General features: G+C 40.2%; 1 protein-coding gene and 1 non-coding gene across 7 annotated transcripts in view; both read right to left on the bottom strand.

Moving 5' to 3' along the window:
• Positions 1 to 607: 607 nt before the first annotated feature.
• On the bottom strand, positions 608 to 689 carry TRNAS-AGA (transfer RNA serine (anticodon AGA)). Its single transcript has one exon. It is a non-coding gene; the product is annotated as a tRNA-Ser (tRNA).
• A 3,727-nt stretch (positions 690 to 4,416) lies between these two features.
• LOC149811497 (uncharacterized) overlaps positions 4,417 to 19,047 on the bottom strand; it is a 36,889-nt gene continuing 22,258 nt past the window's right edge. For 3 of the 6 annotated variants that reach the window (XM_089993142.1, XM_089993145.1, XM_089993143.1), the window contains 7 exons: positions 7,079 to 7,201; positions 6,912 to 6,995; positions 6,553 to 6,737; positions 6,156 to 6,294; positions 5,979 to 6,038; positions 4,944 to 5,048; positions 4,417 to 4,840 (listed from right to left, as the gene is read on the bottom strand). In XM_089993142.1, the coding sequence (XP_089849268.1) occupies positions 4,727 to 4,840; positions 4,944 to 5,048; positions 5,979 to 6,038; positions 6,156 to 6,294; positions 6,553 to 6,737; positions 6,912 to 6,995; positions 7,079 to 7,201 (810 nt within the window). In that variant the 3' untranslated portion in view covers positions 4,417 to 4,726. Of the gene's footprint in view, positions 4,841 to 4,943; positions 5,049 to 5,482; positions 5,658 to 5,978; positions 6,039 to 6,155; positions 6,295 to 6,552; positions 6,738 to 6,911; positions 6,996 to 7,078; positions 11,090 to 12,495; positions 12,623 to 19,047 lie in introns of those variants that run through there. The other 3 variants (XM_089993144.1, XR_016428523.1, XR_016428522.1) reach the window with 3 other exon arrangements.

The raw sequence follows: 19,047 nt of genomic DNA, 5'->3' as shown, positions 1-19,047 counted from the left end.
ATATATATATATATACCATAATTTTTATGGGTTTTTTGCTCTTTTCTCTTGAATCTAACTGTACGGGTATGATTTACATGCTTGGTTTTATAAGAACCTACTCTTAAATCCGATTTTGATGCATAAATGAGATTTTTAATGCTTTAAAATCAATAGCTCATAATCTTCATAAATATTCAACCATTCAAAAATCACATTTTTTCATTGAAAATACATGATTCAATGGTTGATTCCTAACAAATCCACCATGCCAAGTACATCCACATGGATTGAATTTGCAAAAAAAAGTGTTGAAAACGCCCGTATTACTAGTTCTCATATTTCAATTCTCATATTCTAGTGACTACATCTATATATATAATCACTAGAATATGAGAACTGAAAATATGGGTATTTTCAACACTTTTTTTGCAAATCCAATCATGTGGATGTCTTTGGCATGATGAATTTGCTAGGAATAAACCATTGGATAGTGTATTTTCAATGAAAAAATATGATTTTTGAATGCTTTAATATTTATAATGAATATGACCCATTATTTTTAAAGACTTAAAAAAATATCATTTATGCATCAAAATATCAAGAGCGTGTTCTCATGAAACAGAAACGTGGACGGCAGGATTCGAACCTGCGCGGGCAGAGCCCACATGATTTCTAGTTATGCCCGATAACCACTCCGGCACGTCCACTTGAATTGGCATGAGGCTTTGCAAAATATTATATATCTGTTTTTTTATTAAATCTTCAAGAACGGCATACTTTCACAACAAAAAATATAGGTTTAGTTTCCCTTATTTCGAACTGAAGGCATATACTTGATAAGATGATGGATTCATGACATGAAAGTTATGGGGTGATTGCTAATGGTGATGCTCAATTTTTTTTTTTTGCTAAGGTCCAGGCAAATTAAGAACCTCTTGAACTGTCAAACGGCATGCCTAGTTACTAAGTAATTGAAAAATTTTGCTTTATGTTTTGGTTAGGGATATAAACACGACGGATTCAATTTAGATGTTGGCATTATTGGATCCAATCTAATCAGATATTGCCTAGTCAAAAGGCCAGATGGAAAGGTAATACCAAATTAACTAGCTAATCATATCTTCTATTATATGTAATCAGATTTGGATTATTTGCCGGAGTTGTATTTGATTCATATTTGGATTCAGATGTAAGATTGCATATTGAATCCAAAATCCAATTATTAATCAGTTGTTATTTCCTCTACCTAATCTGGCTAAACAGGTTTTGGGACTTGGTCTGATATTTGACCCAAATCTGATCCATTGGCATCACTAGTTGGAGTCTTTGTTTATTCCCTGTCTTTTTCATATGCACCATGGGGGTACCCCTCTGGAACCGAGAGCAGATCAGGTGATCTGCCAAATCATTTCAAGGAAAGTGATTTGGCATCCTCACCCTCCACAAATTGCATAAAGACTGTGGAGTCCCGTGGGATGAAGCAATGGACGGCGAAGATGTCAAATCACTTTCTTAAAGTGATTTGATGGATCACCTGATCTGCTCTCTGGGGAATCAGACCAACCACTCTTAGATTAAGATGGTGCAGAACTATACCAACCTTTCTATCATATTCTATGCATTCGCCTTTTCAAGCTTTCATGTAGAGTTATTGTATAGTTTTACTTTACTTTTACCCTTGCTAGAAAATGGAAAACTTAGAAACATGTATTCCACGATCACAATCTCCCAAGTAATGATAGAAACTAATTTCTTGTTAAAAGATGAAGCTCCCAAGTGTAATCCAACAATTCCTCAAAGCCATGATGTGGATATGAGCTATTAATTTTGAACAAAATTTCACAATTGGATATTGCTAACATAAGTCCCATCTTATCTTTTCAGGATCGATTGCACTTTTCACTAAGATATATTTATGTTATAATAGGCAACATAAGGAACAAGATCAAGTTCAAGGTAGGTTTGGTTGTGTATTTTAAAAGTAGATTCACTTTCAAAATCATATGAAACTTCTTGGTAAGATATTCACTTTTTTAATTTTATTTTTAAGGTCGTGTACCAACTTATTTTTTATAAGACTTTATTTTCATTTGACAATCTTGACCTTCCATATTATCTTTACGATGATGAAACATGGCAGTCATTTTTTTGCCCAAAGCATAACCCAGACAAGTTACGGTGTTACAGACGTTGTTACATTTTGAAACATAAAAAAAAGTTAAAAAAAAAAGGAAATTGAAACTTTCCTCTCTCTCTCTCTCTCTCTCTCTCTCACACACACACACACACACACACACACACCATTTCTTTGCAAATCTTACCATGGTTCGATGGCAATCGGTAGGGCAGAAGCAGACCATCTCTCTGTACGGTGGTTTGATGGCATTCGGTAGGGTAGAAGCAGACCATCTCTCTCTCCAGAGACCGCACATTTGTACTGTTAGATTCAAGAGAAAATAGCAAAAAAATCACGAAAATTGTGGTTCTCACATTAGTTTTCATATTTTCAGTTCTCATATTCTAGTGTGTGTGTGTGTGTGTGTGTGTGTGTGTATGAGTGGGAACTCATAGGTGCAAGTTGGTGAGGATGTGCGAAACTCATAGGTGCAAGTTGTTTTGATTCAATCTGATCTTATCATTGAATCATGTTTATTCAACAAAAAAAAAAACTTTTTTATGTTGTGAAAATTTGATGCATTAACAGCAGTAGATTTTTGAATCACCAAAAAAACATATAGATACATTAGATTCTGGTGATTCGAAAGTCAATCCCCACCAAACGAACCATGTAGATCATAAGGTTATATTGACTTAAAAAACACTACTTAAGATCTTGTTGGTTTCAACTCATTGATACTGCATGCACATCTGCACCAGACTTACCCGACATTTAAATTGCCGAAATCCAACTTGTGTGCAAGTTTTTTGGCTATTAAAAAAAACAACTGTTGTCAAAACACAAGTTTTTTGTGATTTAAAAACTAGTATATTTTCATTGAAAAAGTACGGTCCAAGAGTCAAATTCTTATTAAATCAACTATGCTGAATCCATAGGATCAGATTTGATTAAAACAACTTGCATTATAAGATTTAAGAGGGGTATGGAGATGGGGGGTGACACAGAGGATGAGTGGGAACCAAACTGGATCATCTTTAGCTTGCCTATAAAAAAAAACACCTTGAATCCAACTCTGCAGACCAAGATGCACAGGAAATGTTTGACTCATAACAAATATTGCCAATTAAGCACTGGTCATTACAAAGATCAATGGCATTATTAGGGACGGACATCAGGCTGGACGGGCCATGGGTGGTTTGAAGTTCAAACCAGTCACAATAAACACAAGCCAAGCTCCACCAAACCCACTACTGATTTCCTATTTTTTTAAGAAAAAGTAGAGGCTGTGGACCGTCCCCAGCATAGGGTTCTCAATCCCAGCCATACCTGTTGATGGGCCGGGTCTGTCAACGGGTCGGCCAGCCCGTCGTGCTCTGAATTTTCGGAACCATATACACTAGCCTCACATGTTCGAGGCGCTGATCTATAAAATTTGTTTTCATTTAAACTAGGATATTAGCAATTTGTGGGAGGTCATGGCCGTCTATGAAAGGGGAAAAGAAACTACCAAGTACCAAGTCCTCTCCAAATTGCGAGAGATGGTTGCCAATCATATGGTCAGAAATGATTTATCTTTTAAACATCGCCAATCATATGGTCAGAAATTATTTATCTTTTAAACATCAAATTAGACACATTCAACAAGAACAAGACAAATATTCTAGAGAATCTGTACTTGGCCAGAAAATTGAGATAAGTTGGAGTTTGAATTGACCCACTTAGCCAGAAAATTGAGATAAGGCAGGATTTTGTGTCATGGTAACGACATAATTCCCATCTTATTCTAGGTTACTAGAAAAAAAAATCCTGCAACCAAACACCCTTTACAAGAAGTCGCTGATGGCTTTCTTTTACATATAGTGAGCAGTAAGTGTTGCAGCATCTCAACCAATAAGTCTTATGTTTCACATCTCATATTTAACAGTAGAAGCATCTGCAAGAGATGCAATTTCTAAAGCAACATATTCAGGGTTTCAGATTTCATGCTTGCTTGCAGAATACAAAAAGTATGAGAACCAACTCACGTGTTGAAATTGACATTGTAAAAAATTGAAATCATTAACGTCGACACATACAATGCCCAACAGAGCAAAAAGCAAGACCACATCAATGGCTGGGCTGCCTAACTCTATCAAAACAAACTTTCAAGTGAAAGACAGCCTTTTGGATCTAAACATGCATGACAGTGCAATTATTGCTGTACAGAAAAAATTTAGATACTTGGTTGCACATCCTCATGTCAAGTATATACTGATATGCCAACAATGACTTAGAAAGGCCACTAGAGGATAGTAAAGTTATGGAAGCAAAACTTTGTAAAAGGATCAAATAGAATGCTCTTTAGCCAAAATGAGATTGATTACAAGGATAGGGGAATGAGAATAAATTACATAAGGGGGATTGGATGAACGGCTGTGGGTTGCCTACCGAATAGGAGAGACTCGGTTAGCACCCAGATAACTAAGTCACCGATGCGAGTAAATACATATTACAAGGATGACACATATTAATACATGGCATACTCAATCTACCTGAAATTGGGGATTGTTGTCAGCCCAATAAACAGCCTTTGTTTGCCACCAGTGAACAAAGAGGATGATGTTGATGAAGAGACTGGCTGATCATCTACATGAAATAGGAGAGAGAGGTCTTCTTTCTTGAGCCACCTTCCCCATATAGGTCATTCCACTGTAACAGCTCGTTCATATTCGTCGATTCTGATGACACACTGGCACAAACCTGGCAGGTGCACACCAAATAATGTTCGTGAGAGAGAGAGAGAGACCCCTTTGGGTATTTTGTATTGATCCTGCAATTGAGCAATAACATCAAACTTTCTTACCCGTTCGTGTGCGTATCTGAAATCTTCCATGTTTAGAGGACGCATATCTGCGCCACTGCTTAGTTTGGAAGCTGGCCTGCCTTCAGCCATTGCTAATGCATTCTCCTGCAAGCACAAATGACAAGTGCACCTCATGAATGATTGCATCCTTGGGTAACACTAGATTAATACGAAATGACATGGACAAAGCAAATCTTTGCTATTTTCAGGTAATATAAGTCCTACAGATAAATACAGTCAAGGTTTTCAAATCAATTTTTATCGGTTATTTCATGTCAAATAGGATTAGCTTGAATAGGAGAACAGTTTTGTCTAAAAAAAAGGAGAATGTAAGCCTTGACACATGAAAGTTACAGCTGCTTCCAGGTGTGTGGGAATTGTAGCAAAGAACTCTGCACGTATAGGTGAATGTAAACTTAGATCTGCAGGACTTGTGCAATGAGGTGCATTTGTACAAGCAGCATCTACTTAGATAAATTATGCCATGGATGTTAAAAAATAGAAACATCACTACAACCATGAACCAGTAGTACATCATATATGATTACATCAATTGGTTTCACCTTTCAAACTGCCTACAAAAACTGAGTCCAGGCAAGTAATGGGCTTAACCAATTCAATCCAGATTATCTGGATATTTTTTCCATATTAGTATATCCCAAAAAGATAGAACCCAGCTCCCGATCCAACTGGTATTGTCCCTCTGGCTCCATCCTACAGGAACAAGTTCTGATCAGGGTCCAGACAAAATCAACCGAGCCCAAGTAAAGCTATATCTGGATCCAATGCCAGCCCTCCAATCAGTGAACAACCATTCATAAATGCACATATATGAAGAAATGATAGGTAACAAAGTGACAAACTAGCACCAAAATGGCAGTTTTTTCCATTTAGAACAAGCAAATTTAAATGACAGGAAAAAGCAAAATATGAGCTTGCAAAGAGATGGGATGGAATATTCTTCATATATGTGAATATGTAAATTCGAAGCAGAAGAGTCAAAAAAATGGGTTTTGAATGCAGACTGATTTCAACCTTTTTCTCCTTCTCCAGTAGTTCTCGAATAGGACAATGTGCAGCTGTAACACAAAGGTTCTGCAACATTATGGGAAAAGAAAAGAGGGGGTCAGATTAAAGTGGTTCAAACATTATGGGAAAGAGAACTAGAATGTGCAAAAATTCTAAGAGACTCTGAGAAAGTCCAAAGAAGACCTTCAGATCACTGCCAGAATATCCTTCTGTCATATTTGCAAGTGTGTCAAAAACAATGTCAGGTGCCAATTCTTCTTTTATCAATACCACTTTTAGTATCTTTGATCTATTTGGTGGATCTGGCAAGTTCACCATTAATCTAAAAAAATTAAAAAATCAGAGCATCAGAGTTCAATTCTATGAAGATCCATGCTGTGAAAACAAAGTAGTTAGTTCAGAAATTCCCCACTAAAAGAGCAAAAACACTTTACAGTATAGATGCCCCTTAAGTAAAAACTAGAAAGTCTTTAGGATTTTTCATGGGAGTGAACATTTATAATCGACTAAAGGTGATGGAAAGACAAGCTTTTTAATAGAAGTCTTCCAACCTCCAACCCCACCAGAAAACAACAAATACCTTCGTGGAAGCCTTCTAATAACAGCTTCATCAAGATCAAAAGGCCTATTTGTAGCTGCTAGTACCATCACACACTCTTTATCTTTAGTGCGCAATCCATCCCAATTCACCATAAACTCATTTTTCATCTTCCGCATGGCTTCATGTTCGCCAGGATTTTCCCGGTGACCCAGCAGGCTGTCCACCTACATAGAGAAACCAAAAAAATAGATAAACAAATAAGTAAATCTAATCTCAAAATATTAGCAATTTTTTGTCAGTTCTACCAGTGAATAAGACATGAAAATCGTATTGTTCAGAACATAACATATTTCTACATGATTTAGAACACTGAATATTGCACAAATACATGAGCTTACCTCATCAACGAATATAATACTAGGAGCAATTTTGCTGGCTATAGAGAATACAGCTTTGACATACCTTTCACCTTCACCAAACCACTGACAACGTGCAGACTAGATTATTAGTCATTCAGAGTAGTGAAGAAAAGGGCTAATAATGCTTTGGCGACCTTTGTAAGTACCTTAGATGAGATGCTAGACATTGAAATATTAATAAAATTTGCACCAGATTCAGTGGCAACTGCTTTTGCAAGCATTGTCTTCCCTGTACCTGGGGGGCCAAATAAAAGAATGCCTTTGCAAGGCTGCAAAGAGGAAATTCCATTAGCATAAGAATCAATTTCAAATGTCAGCACATACGTCAAAGCAATTCGAAGGATACTCAATTCCACCAAGAATCCAGGATATCATGTTTCTATCTTTGAACAGAAATGATATATGAAATAAAGCTTTGATAAAGTAACAATGTGAATTAAGACAAACTGAAGTTCATTCACATACTGACAAAAATGAGTAAAAACTAGTTTAACTGTTTGCATGGAGCAAACTCGAAACAAGAATTCTAATATCATATTTGTAGGAAAAGAGCAGATGGTAGCACAGGAACGTGTGACTGAAGCAGCAGCTGCAGCATCACAGTTGCAAGGCAACCAGCAGTGCTTATTAGTGCTTGCAACGACGAAGTGGCATGCAAGGAGGTAGGTGATGGTAGCAAGTGGTGCAGCCTGCCTGGTGCACAAAGGAGAGTGTGCTCAAGTGTGCCCGTGCACATAAAAGTCTTCTGCAGAAAAAATTGGAGAGGGCTGCCGATCGATTTTGCAGCAATCGGTTGCCTCTGCTTAGTGCATACATAGTGATCGAGTCCAATTACATCATTAGTTGTCAAAAGCTGTGCCTAGGCCGCTTAGGCTGGCTAGGCATAGGGCCACCGCCTAGGTATTTTGTTTACGTATTTTGTATGTTTTTTAATTTTTTTATTTGAGGTACCACCTAGTCTTTTTAGGGGCTCGCCTAGGTCTGCCTAGCGCCTTTGACAACTAAGATTACATCTTGTATCTCCTTCAATATGTTATCTTCCAGCACTTCTTGAGGGATTTGAAAGCTGGTATGGCAGAGAGTTAACCCCAATTTGTAGCCCAAGTGCACGAACCGATCATGCGCTGGGCGTACGCAAAGACGGGCCCAGAGCAGGACTATGTGCACTATGCAGAAACAAAGTAAGCTGTGTGGGTGGCAAATTTGGGCCAGTAATGCCGTCACCCCTGTATCGAATTCCTTGGTGGTGCACCGGGGATTTTGGCAGAGGATAATGACGAGAATCCACCCTAAAAGGCACGACTCCAGCACACGAGTTGTTTGTGTGGGAATGATGCGCAAAGTTGGCCTCCAAGATAGACTGCAAACTCTGCCCAGAACAGAATGCATGTGCGGTTGGCGACTTTGGTGCTGCTGTTGCACCTCTGGTGGCAGAGATACGTGAGGCACCTATAGGTCTTTGGAAGGGGGTTATGGGGAGTAGCAAACCCCCCAAGTGCAGCACGAACACACGATCCCATCATGCGAGAGGGCTCTACCAAGTCCGCCTGTTGTAAGTATTGCAGGTAACGTTGCAGTTTCAGCACCTGTAGTGGACGTTGGAGGTGATGGCAAGGTCTCGTGCTCTTGGTTACCAGTTTGCTCATTCTAGCCAATTTCTGCTGAACTGGAAATAGACTCAAATGCTCACACCAATAAACATTCAACTTCAGCAAGGGGTCACATGGCCCGCTAATTAGTGGCGCCAACTGCAATCATACGAGAAGCACATCTCAACTTTTTCTGCAGGTTTTTCTTATGGCGCTGTTTGAAGAATGAAGGCAAGTCAGACATACACAGAATCTGATCAACTTCTACACAATTCTCGACAATCACCTCGAATAATTTGGCCAGCCGACAATTTAATAAAATTTGATCTAGCTCTGCACAAGGTTCAGCAAAAAATAATTGCAGGTTGGCCTCCAATAAAATGTGGTCCGTCCTTTCATCTCTCATAATGGTTGGGGGGTGTCCCATGGAAGCGTGACCGTTTGGCCAGAAGGTTTAATTTCAACACAATCCTGCTCTAAACTTGTGTGTGATAGAGCAGATGAAGGGGCTGAATCAACCATCTTTTGAACAGAACCACAGCACCTCCGTATGCTCTGTTCCTCCAAAGGCTTGGACGCAATTGTTGGCATACAAACAAGTACCGTGCTGCAGCTGTTTGGTGCTGTCACTGTAGATATCTTAGCCACGTTTTCAGTTGAAGTTGCAAAACTACTTTGGCTCTGTTTTTTCCACACTTAGCTGCTGCCACTTGCACTCGAATAAGCCTGCTATGACCGTTATTAGGCGCAGCTTGACTAGAGTGATCGACAGCTTTAGTTTGCTGCCAACCCTTTGTTTGTTGCATAGTGCAGATGTTAGGAGCATCAAGAACCATCCATTTGAAATCTTGACGCTCCCAGGCCCAATCTTCTTTGAATCTCATGAACAACATGAGCTTGGACTCAAACCCCATGCACAACACACCATTCTGCAGCATCTCTTCCATATCCCCAAGTGCAACATTCATGAAGTTCATGCGCTTCAGGCACTTCATGAAGGCTGAATCGATTTTGGAGGCGAATCGGTAGCACTTGATTTACTGAACTAACTCCAAAAGCTCTACACACACGTAATGATTCAGGCCAAGAGACATATGCATTGTCTCTACTATAGTATGCAAAGGGCAGTGTAATATGTATACCTCTCTCGAATTGCCGGATTTGGTGTGGCCATGCTTGAAGCTCGGTACCCATTGTTCGCTCCATAACCATACATGTAATGAGCCATAGTGGCTCTGATGCCACTCGTGTTGCGACCTTCCGGAGCCTCTATGGCTTGGTGGGGAGGTTTTTGCGCAGAGCTAGGGGTGACAGCAGCATTGGAGAGTGCACGGCAGTGGTAGACGCAAGCCTTGGCTGTGGCAGGCCAAGACAGTGTTCTGGGCCAACTTGAAGTCTCCGTAGCTCTGTGCACAGAACAAATTTGGGGGTGGTGCACAAGACCTTTCGAGAACCCTATATGCAGGGATGATGTCCACCAAATCTCAACCCAAGTGCACGAGCCAATCATGCTGGAACGCAGGGCCAAGTTAGCCAGAGTAGACTGTGCACCCTGCCAGGAACAAAGTGCAGTTGTGTGGCAGGCTGATTTGGGGCTCCAATAGCATCTCACCAAGGACGAACCTCTAGGTGGTGCAAGGGGGTTAAGGGATATGATGTCTCGCAATCCCTAGAAGCATGCCTAAAATACACAGGCAGATTGTACAGGGCAACCCTCCCAAGTAGACCTTCTGCTCATAAACCGCAATAAGTCAAAATTTGGCATAGTCCTCACAACAAACACCTTGTAAACTCTAGCTCATTCTACCTCAGAATTCATGTCCAGTTTTGCTTATTTTGCTTCAAATGGATGGAGGAAGAGATTGGCTTTGGGTCCGAGAGATTAGGCCTTGGGCATCAGCATACACCAATTGGCACAAGAAATGGTGTGATGGGTGCTGAAATGGTGTGTCCTAAGCAGCTTGAAGGTAGTGAGGGAGAGTCGACTACCTTAGGCCCAACTTGAGGAGGGGATCAATCTCTATTGGGAGGCCCCCCAAGCACTCTGAATCAGTTGGCTAGAGCATCCAATCTCAGCCTAACCCTTAGCAACCTATTATAGAGAAAATCCTCACAATGAAAGCAATAGAAGCAAGTAGAGGGGCGCACAAAGGGAGAAGCCTATCCGGTGGCTACAGGGCTTCTCCTAAGAGACCAGCAACCTCTCCTCACGCCCAAGGGTGTTCAACAGGGCTGGAGTGGCTTCTCCAAGGCTGCAAACAAGCTTGTAAAAGATTCTCAAACGATGTGGAGTGGCCAGATTCCGGCTAGGTCCTCCATAAAAACCAGCAAGCTTGAGGGAAAGAGTGAGAGAGCTAGGAATTATACTACACTGTACTAAGTTACTCTTCACACTCACTTCCCATCTTTTCCCACTCGTTTTCCCTTTGTTTCCTTCACGTTTCCTTCTCACATGCTTCCAAACCGAATCCAGCTTACACTTCGTACTACTTTTTAAACACTCGCTTCCCTGCTTCTGCTTCATGTATCACTTCCTGGTAACTATGAAAAAAACTGATGGATTCATAGCTGTTGATTTTTGGATGGACAAAAGAAACTGTATGAAGGTTAGATTCTGACGGTAAAAGTTGGTAACCCCTAATAAAAACATGATCACATCTATGGTGCTAGATGTGAAGAAAAAAATACGATGTTTGCTAAGTCGATTGCAAATGCAATCGACGGTAGAAACAGTAAACATATATATATATAGGGGACCGTCCAACCAAAAAAAGGTACAAACCACCCAAACCACTTTAGAAAATCGATTTCAAGTCTTTTTTTTGGCAAACACGACCATACAAATGCGATCATGGTAAAAAACCTTAGCAAATTTTTTAAAGTGTAGATATGATTTTATAATGTGCTAAAAATCAAAGGTTTGGAATTTTTGTAGTTTTCTAGATCATAAAAATTCAATGTATGCATAACAAAGTCCACAATAAGAGTCGGTTCTTAGGTTTTTTTATCATGAAGATCACATATGTGTTATCGTATTTTCCATAAAATGCTTTTAAATATGATTTTTAAAAGTGGTTTGGACGTTTTGTACCTCCTTTGATTGGACAGTCCCCCTTCCCCGTCTCTCTCTCTCTCTCTCTCTCTCTCTCTATATATATATATATATATATATATATATATATATATATATATATAATGCTGCGGTGCTCTGGGAGCACCTACTCCCACATGCTAGAAATCATAGTTGTAGGTTATATCTTATTAATCAGACCTTGTGGATGCACTCAACATAGTTTATTTGATAGGAATCATGCTTTTGATCATGTTTTTTGGACATAAAAATATGATTTTTTAAGTCATAAAATTTTGATACATTGTGAGCCATTGACTTTTAAAGGTCTTAAAAAACCTTCATGATCCAAAACCTGTTTCTACTAAATAATGCTTATAGATCATATCTATAGGGTCTGGTCAACAAAAAAAGTTCAAGAAATTTGAAAAATCTAAAGCTTCTATTAGGTAGTAGGTGCTCTGAGAGCACCCTGTCATTACTATATATATTTGTTACAATCGATTTTAAATCTCACGATGTGAGTTGTTTTTGACACAATCCAGTCTCGTAGATGTGTTCAGCATGCTCAATTTAGTAGGAATAGACTCTTGGATCATTTTTTCTAGATAAAAAAACATGTTTTTATGAGTCAAGAAAAATTGATGCCTTCATAACCGTTGATTTTTGGATCACTGGACAAACCTGTTGGATTAACCACCACGATTTACATGGTGGTTATCCACGATGTGGATTCATCCCCACATCTGGAATGATCGCTTCCGACAAACCAGCATGGGATAAAAAGGGAACAGTTATGCAAATTGTTCCCATCCCGTGCCCTATAAATCAGAGGGTATCATGAGCGACCCTCACCAAGTAAAAGTGCGAGTAACCTGCTAAGAGAGGGAAGAGGTCTACTCACCGGCTGTATTCGGAAGCCTGCGTTCATGATGGGTGCAGCTCGGCTGAGCAGAGAAATTCTCCTTGTTGCCTGATCGATCACCACCGGACTGACAATGTTTCTCCTCTGCTCCAATCGACTCCACCATCTGCAACAGCAGTCTGTCAATGGCTGCCTCAGGTACGCAGCATCTCCCTACTGAACTGTGTTTACATAACAACCGTTGTGTTTTTCTGTCACAGTGCAGGGTCACCGCTACAGGGAAGCTGACCTCCAACTTCGGAACCCAACATTGGGTTATGGGCCCACACCCCGCATTCGCTGCGTGGGGTGTGTCCTGGTCGTTCGGCTATGCAGGTCGCCATAGGGCAACGCTGCAGCTGGTCGCCGGCATCGGCGACTGTCGTCATAGGGCGACAAACAAAAAAAAATAAAAAGGGGCTTACCTTATCTCACATGGGTGCGGGTGCGGCGCAATTTTAAAATTTTTGGACACGGGGACTCGACTATATATATATATATATAATTATTTTTTTAAAAAGTGCACAGACACAGTTTGTGTCTGTGACTGCAGCACTGTGCACACAGCACAACACAGACTGTGCACAGCACAACACAAACTGTGCACTGACTCTTTTTATTTATTTATTTTAAATAAAAAATATAAAAAAAATTTATTTTTTAGGGACAAATGGACATTTTTGGACTCGGTCAAAGTTGACCGAGTCCAAAATGTGGACGGACTCAGCCTCGACTCGTTGATCGAGTCCGACTCGGCGTTGACCGAGTCCGAAGCTGCACCCGTGTCGGGGCGTGTCGACTTGGGTGCGGCACCTCCCTAGCCGAGTCCGTGTGACATAGGGCTTACCTCTGTTTTGGGGGTTTTCAATCGGGCAGGGTGCGCCAGCTGCCCCGTTGTGGCTTCTTCTCCATCTAGTGTTGCAGAACCGACGCTGTTGTCGCGACTATCAAGTCGCTGGAGCACAGCAACAAGCCTGACAAAGGCTATTTTTTTGCCCCACCGTCAAAAGCTAGTGACCGTTGGGTCACTGACGGTGGTGGCAACTCCTCTTTTACCTTCGGATCACTAGCAATCGTTGGATTGCCGAACGTCGGGGCCGACGGTGACGTTCCTCCTCAGCAACCGGAGAAGAAAAGCAAAATAGGGTTTTGAAAACCCTATTTCGTATTTTCAGTCCCTTCTAAAGGTTTTGGGACGGGTTCAATCCCCAACCCGCCCCACCCAAATCCGATCCATAAAGTTATCTGGATCGGATTCGGGATTTAGATGGGGGACCCGTTCTGTTTCGACCCATGATCCACAAACCTTTGGATCTGGATCGGGTCAATGTTATAATCTAATCCATAAAAGGTCCTTTGGATCGGATCCGGTTCTCGGGTAATGGATCCGAAGTCCTTTTGACCCTGACTCGTTGTGTTTTAGGATTTGGGTAGGGTCTGAGAGGTTCATTTTGGATCTCTCTGGAACTGCAACCGATCTATTAAGAACTTTTGGATCGGATTGCTGTTCATACCCGAATCTGATGACCCGTACCGACCCATGATGATAATCCGGGTTGGATCCGAAGACATATCTTCGGGTCTCAGGTCCCGAATCCAAATAATGTTCTCTGGATCGGATCAGAGTAATCCGGATCTGGTTCTTTCATTAGCAGATCTAGAATCTGGTTAAAACCGGATTATACAATTCTGGATCAGCTTGACAGAACCGATCCAAACAGCCTGTAACAGAGACCGAACCGGTTCAACCGGTTCGGCCTGTTTATGAACCGATCTGGATCTCTCTAGAATCGGTTCCCAGACAACTGAGACTGGTTCACTGTTGCAGAGACCGGTTCAGAGTGTTACAGACCCGGTTCGGTACATTTTGAACCGATTCAGAGCTTTATATGACCGGTTCATCCAGTTTTCGGACCGGTTCGTGGGTCATATGACCAGTTCATCCAGTTTTCGGACCGGTTCGTGGGTCATATGACTGGTTCATTCAGTTTCCGGACCAGTTTGTGGGTCATATGACCGTTTCATTCAGTTTTCGGACCGGTTCATGGGTCATCTGATCGGTTCATCCAGTTTTCAGACCGGTTCATGGGTCATATGATCGATTCATCTAGTTTTGTACCATTTCAAGGCGTTGTTTCATATTGGCATTAAGGATAGTTAGATGACTTAGTGTATTTACGTCACCAAAGTGACTGAATACACGTATGTCATCAAAGAATTTCAATATTAGCATTCAGTTTAAGCCGATATCAACATTGTACTTAGATTCGTGAAACGATAAATGACTCAAAGGTAGTTTTATCGTGTTTGGAATTTAAGTAGGTTGGAATAAAGTAAATGTGTCGAGATACAGTGCATCCAAAGCTATGTCACATGGGTGCGGGTGCGGGCGCGGGCGCGGATGCGGGTGCGGGTGCGGGTGCGGGTGCGGGGATTCGGCACTTCCAAAAAACCCGGGTGCGGGGTGCGGCAGGGGCAAAAATGTAAATATATATATAAGGGGTCGGGGGCGGGTTTTTTCAAATTTTACACGATAGCACAAGCAAGGCTACCACCATCATTGAAAAGTCAAGAGCTGACAGCTGCTGTCAGCAGATTTTTTTTTGTATATACAGTTGCACGATAGCACAAGCAAAGCTACCACCATCATTGAAAAGTCAGCAGCTGTCACAGCTGCTGTCAGTTTTTTTTTATATACAGATGCACGATAGTACAAGCAAGGCTACCACCATCATTGAAAAGTCAGGAGCTGAAAGCAGCTGTTAGCTCCTGACAGCAGCAGATTTTTTTTTTTATATACAGTTGCATGATAGCACAAGCAAGGCTACCACCATCATTGAAAAGTCAGGAGCTGACAGCAGCTGTCAGCTCCTGACAGCAGCAGATTTTTTTTTTATATACAGTTGCACGATAGCACAAGCAAGGCTACCACCATCATTGAAAAGTCAGGAGCTAACAGCAGCTGACAACTGCTGTTAAAAAAAAAAATCGCAGGGGCAATTTTTAAAAAAAAAATAAAAAAAAAGGACATAAATTATCCTGGCTGCGGTCAACGCACCCGCACCCGCGTCGAGTCGCGTCGACGCGGGTGCGGCACCCGCACCCGCCTCGAGTCGCGTCGACGCGGGTGCGGCACCCTGCTAGCCGAATCCCTGTGACATAGATCCAAAGGTATCTTGTGTCGATGGTCTAACTTCATAAGAACCTTAGTTTTACCGAATATAGTCGGTAGGCGAAGTGGTTTCGCGTGTCGGAGCTCTTACCAAAGTAGGACTCTGATGACCCCCTTCACTCGCCTGAAATAAGCATATTAAGGGCATTTATTCTTTTGTTTTTTCCATTAAAGTTTTAGTCTCGTACGAATGCTTATAGATACATGTCTTTTGTCGTGCAGTTTCTAGTTCGGTGATTTTGGATGACTCTAGCTGTATATCTTTTTTAGATGAATCAAATTTTAGTGATTGAAAAGAGATTGTACTCTTTACGTTAGGGTATATGGATCTCGATCTAGCCCTAAGGATAGAAGAACTTGCTGCTCTAACTGATCAAAGCACTATTGATCAAAAGACTGCTTTTGAGAAGTGGGAGCGCTCGAATAGACTTAGCATGTTGCTTTTGCAATCTAAGGTAGCTAAGAATATTCGTAGTTTTTAAGTGCTATTGAAGCACAATTTGTGAGTTCAAACAAGGTCAAAGCCAGTATCCTGATGGATAAACTCATATCTATGAAATATACTGGAGGGAGAAACATTCGCCAGCACATTTCAAAAATGAGGAACATAGCGTCTCAAATAAATAACATGAAGCTCACCATGTCTGATTCTTTCCTAGTGCATTTAGTTTTAGCGTCCTTACTCTTGGAGTACGAACCTTTCAAAATCTCTTACAACACGCATAATGATGAATGGATGTTCAATGAACTTATGTCCAAGTGTGTTGAAAAAGAAAAGAGGTTGAAAGGGGAGAAGGTGCAGAGTGCACATATGGCTTCTCATACATTCAAGGTAGGACCAAGGAATAATGCATTTAAGAGAAATGCTAGGAAGAAGCCAACAGGGGATAAGACATCCCAAGGCAAGCAATCTGACTCTGATCCCATAAAGTGCTTTTTTTGCAAGAAGAAGACACAGGAAGATAGATTGCATAAAGTATAAAAAGTGGTTAAAAAAGAGAGGTAATTTGTCATTTGTTTCTCATGAATGTAATTTATTACAAATTTCTGAAAATAGCTGGTGGATTGATTCTGTTGCTATTGTTCATATTTCCAACTGTCTAAAGTTATTCATGAGCAGAAGAGAACCAACAATGCATGAGAAGAGCATCTATTCGGGAAACAAAATACGTTCACATGTGAAGGGTGTTGGAACCTGCAGGATTACTCTAGATACAGGCGTAGTTTTGGATCTCCATTATGTCTTTTATATTTCATTATATAGTAGAAACTTAATTTCAATTTCAAAATTGGATAAATTTGGATATTGTTTTAAGTTTGAAAATTCTAAATTGTTCGTTTATAAAAATTCAATTGAAATTGGTTCTGAATCAGTTTATGATGGTTTGTATAGATTGAACGTGAAGATCCAAACTCAGGAGTCTCTGACTTCTTAATACGCATTGGTTAAAAATAAACGTAGCTTGATAAATGATAAATCTTACATGCTTTGGTATCGAAGGTTGGGTCATATCTCTGAAAAGAGAATAAAGAGACTTATAAATGAAGGAATCTTGAAATCTCTAGATTTTATCGACAATGACCCATGTGTTGATTGCATAAAGTCTAAGCATACAAACACATATAAAGAGGGTGTCAAACGCAGTAGTGAGATATTAGAGATAGTTCACACAGATGTATATAGACCTTTTTCTCTCTGTTACAGAGGCAAAAAATATTTTGTTACCTTTATTAATGACTATTCTCGGTATATGTATCTCTACTTGATCTTTGAAAAATATGATGTTTTTAAGATGTTTAAAGAATTTAAGAAAGAGGTAGAGAAACAAACCGATAAAGATATTAAAATAGTCATGTCTGATAGAGGTGGCGAATATTATGGAAGGTTTACTGAAATAGGGTAAAGGGAAGAACCATTAGCGTGATTTCTCAAAGAGAAAGGCATTGTGCCTCAATATACCATGACTAGTAGTGCTTATCAGAATGGTGTAGCTGAAAGGAGAAATCGAACGCTTAAAGAAATGGTCAGAGCTATGTTGAATTATTCAACACTTCTCATTAAGTTGTGGGGTAAAGCTTTAAGGACAACAGTGCATATTTTAAATAAGGTACCTACAAAATTTGTGCCTAAAACTCCTTATGAGTTATGGACAGGTAGAAAACCATATTTGTCTTATATGCACATATGGGGATGTCCTGCAGAGACTAAGTTGTATAACCCCCACATTAAAGCCTTTGATCCAAGAACAACCATGGATATTTCATTGGTTATCCAGAAAGATCAAAAGGATACAGGTTTTATTGTTTATCTCACTACAGATTGTTGAAACGGATAAGGCAAAATTCCTAGAAGATGTTTCAGTAGGATTAAGTGCACTTCAAAACCTTGGTTTCGATGAAGTACATGATCCAGTTTCGTCACCTATTAAGGAAAACACCAAAAGATACTGCATTATTATTCTCAATGATGATGTGGTTGACCATTCGGTTGTTGATGCACAAATCCAAAGTGAACCTATTGTGGACAATGCAGAACAACACGAACAGAATGATCAGGTTCAATCTGAGCCTGAAGAACGACCTGTTTGGAGATCTACAAAAATTAGAAGATCTGCCATACATCCTGATTATGTGGTGTACCTTCAGGAGCCTGGTGATTTCATAGATATGGATGATAACCCGTTAATTTTTATGGAAGCTGTGAAAAGCAAACAATCTACACACTGGATAGAAGTCATGAAAGAAGAGTTAGACTCTATGGCTAAAAATCAAGTGTGGAATCTTATCGAGTTACCTAAGGGAGTAAAGCTCGTAGGGTGTAAATGGGTCTTTAAGACCAAGAAGGACTCCAAAGGTAACATAGAGAGACATAAAGCAAGATTGATTGCTAAAAGATTCACCCAGATGGAGGGCATTGACTACAATGAGACGTTTTCTCATGTCTCAACTAAAGAGTCAATGAGGATAATTTTGGCCCTTGTAGCTCGTTATGACTTGGAGCTACACCAGATGGATGTGAAAACAGCGTTTCTCAACGGGAATCTGAATAAAGAGGTATATATGAATCAACCTCTTAGTTTCTCTGAAAATGATCGTCTGGTTTGCAAGCTCAACAAATCAATATATAAACTTAAATAGGTCTCCCGACAGTGATATATTAAATTTTTCAAAGTCATTGTGACTTTCGGGTTTACAGAAAACATTATTGATCAATGTATATACCTTAAGAAAAGTGGGAGTAAGTTCATTATATTGATTTGTATGTGGATGACATTTTACTTGCAACCAACGATATAAAGTTGTTTTTAGAGATAAAACAGTTTCTTGCATCACATTTTGATACGAAAGATATGGGTCAGGTTGCTTATGTTCTTGGCATT

The sequence above is a fragment of the Nuphar pumila genome, chromosome 17 (assembly GCF_984573655.1).
Source record: "Nuphar pumila chromosome 17, dmNupPumi1.hap1.1, whole genome shotgun sequence".
Taxonomy (NCBI): domain Eukaryota; kingdom Viridiplantae; phylum Streptophyta; class Magnoliopsida; order Nymphaeales; family Nymphaeaceae; genus Nuphar; species Nuphar pumila.
The sequence above is the reverse complement of the archived record's forward strand: the minus strand, read 5'-3'. Positions and strand labels throughout refer to the sequence as shown.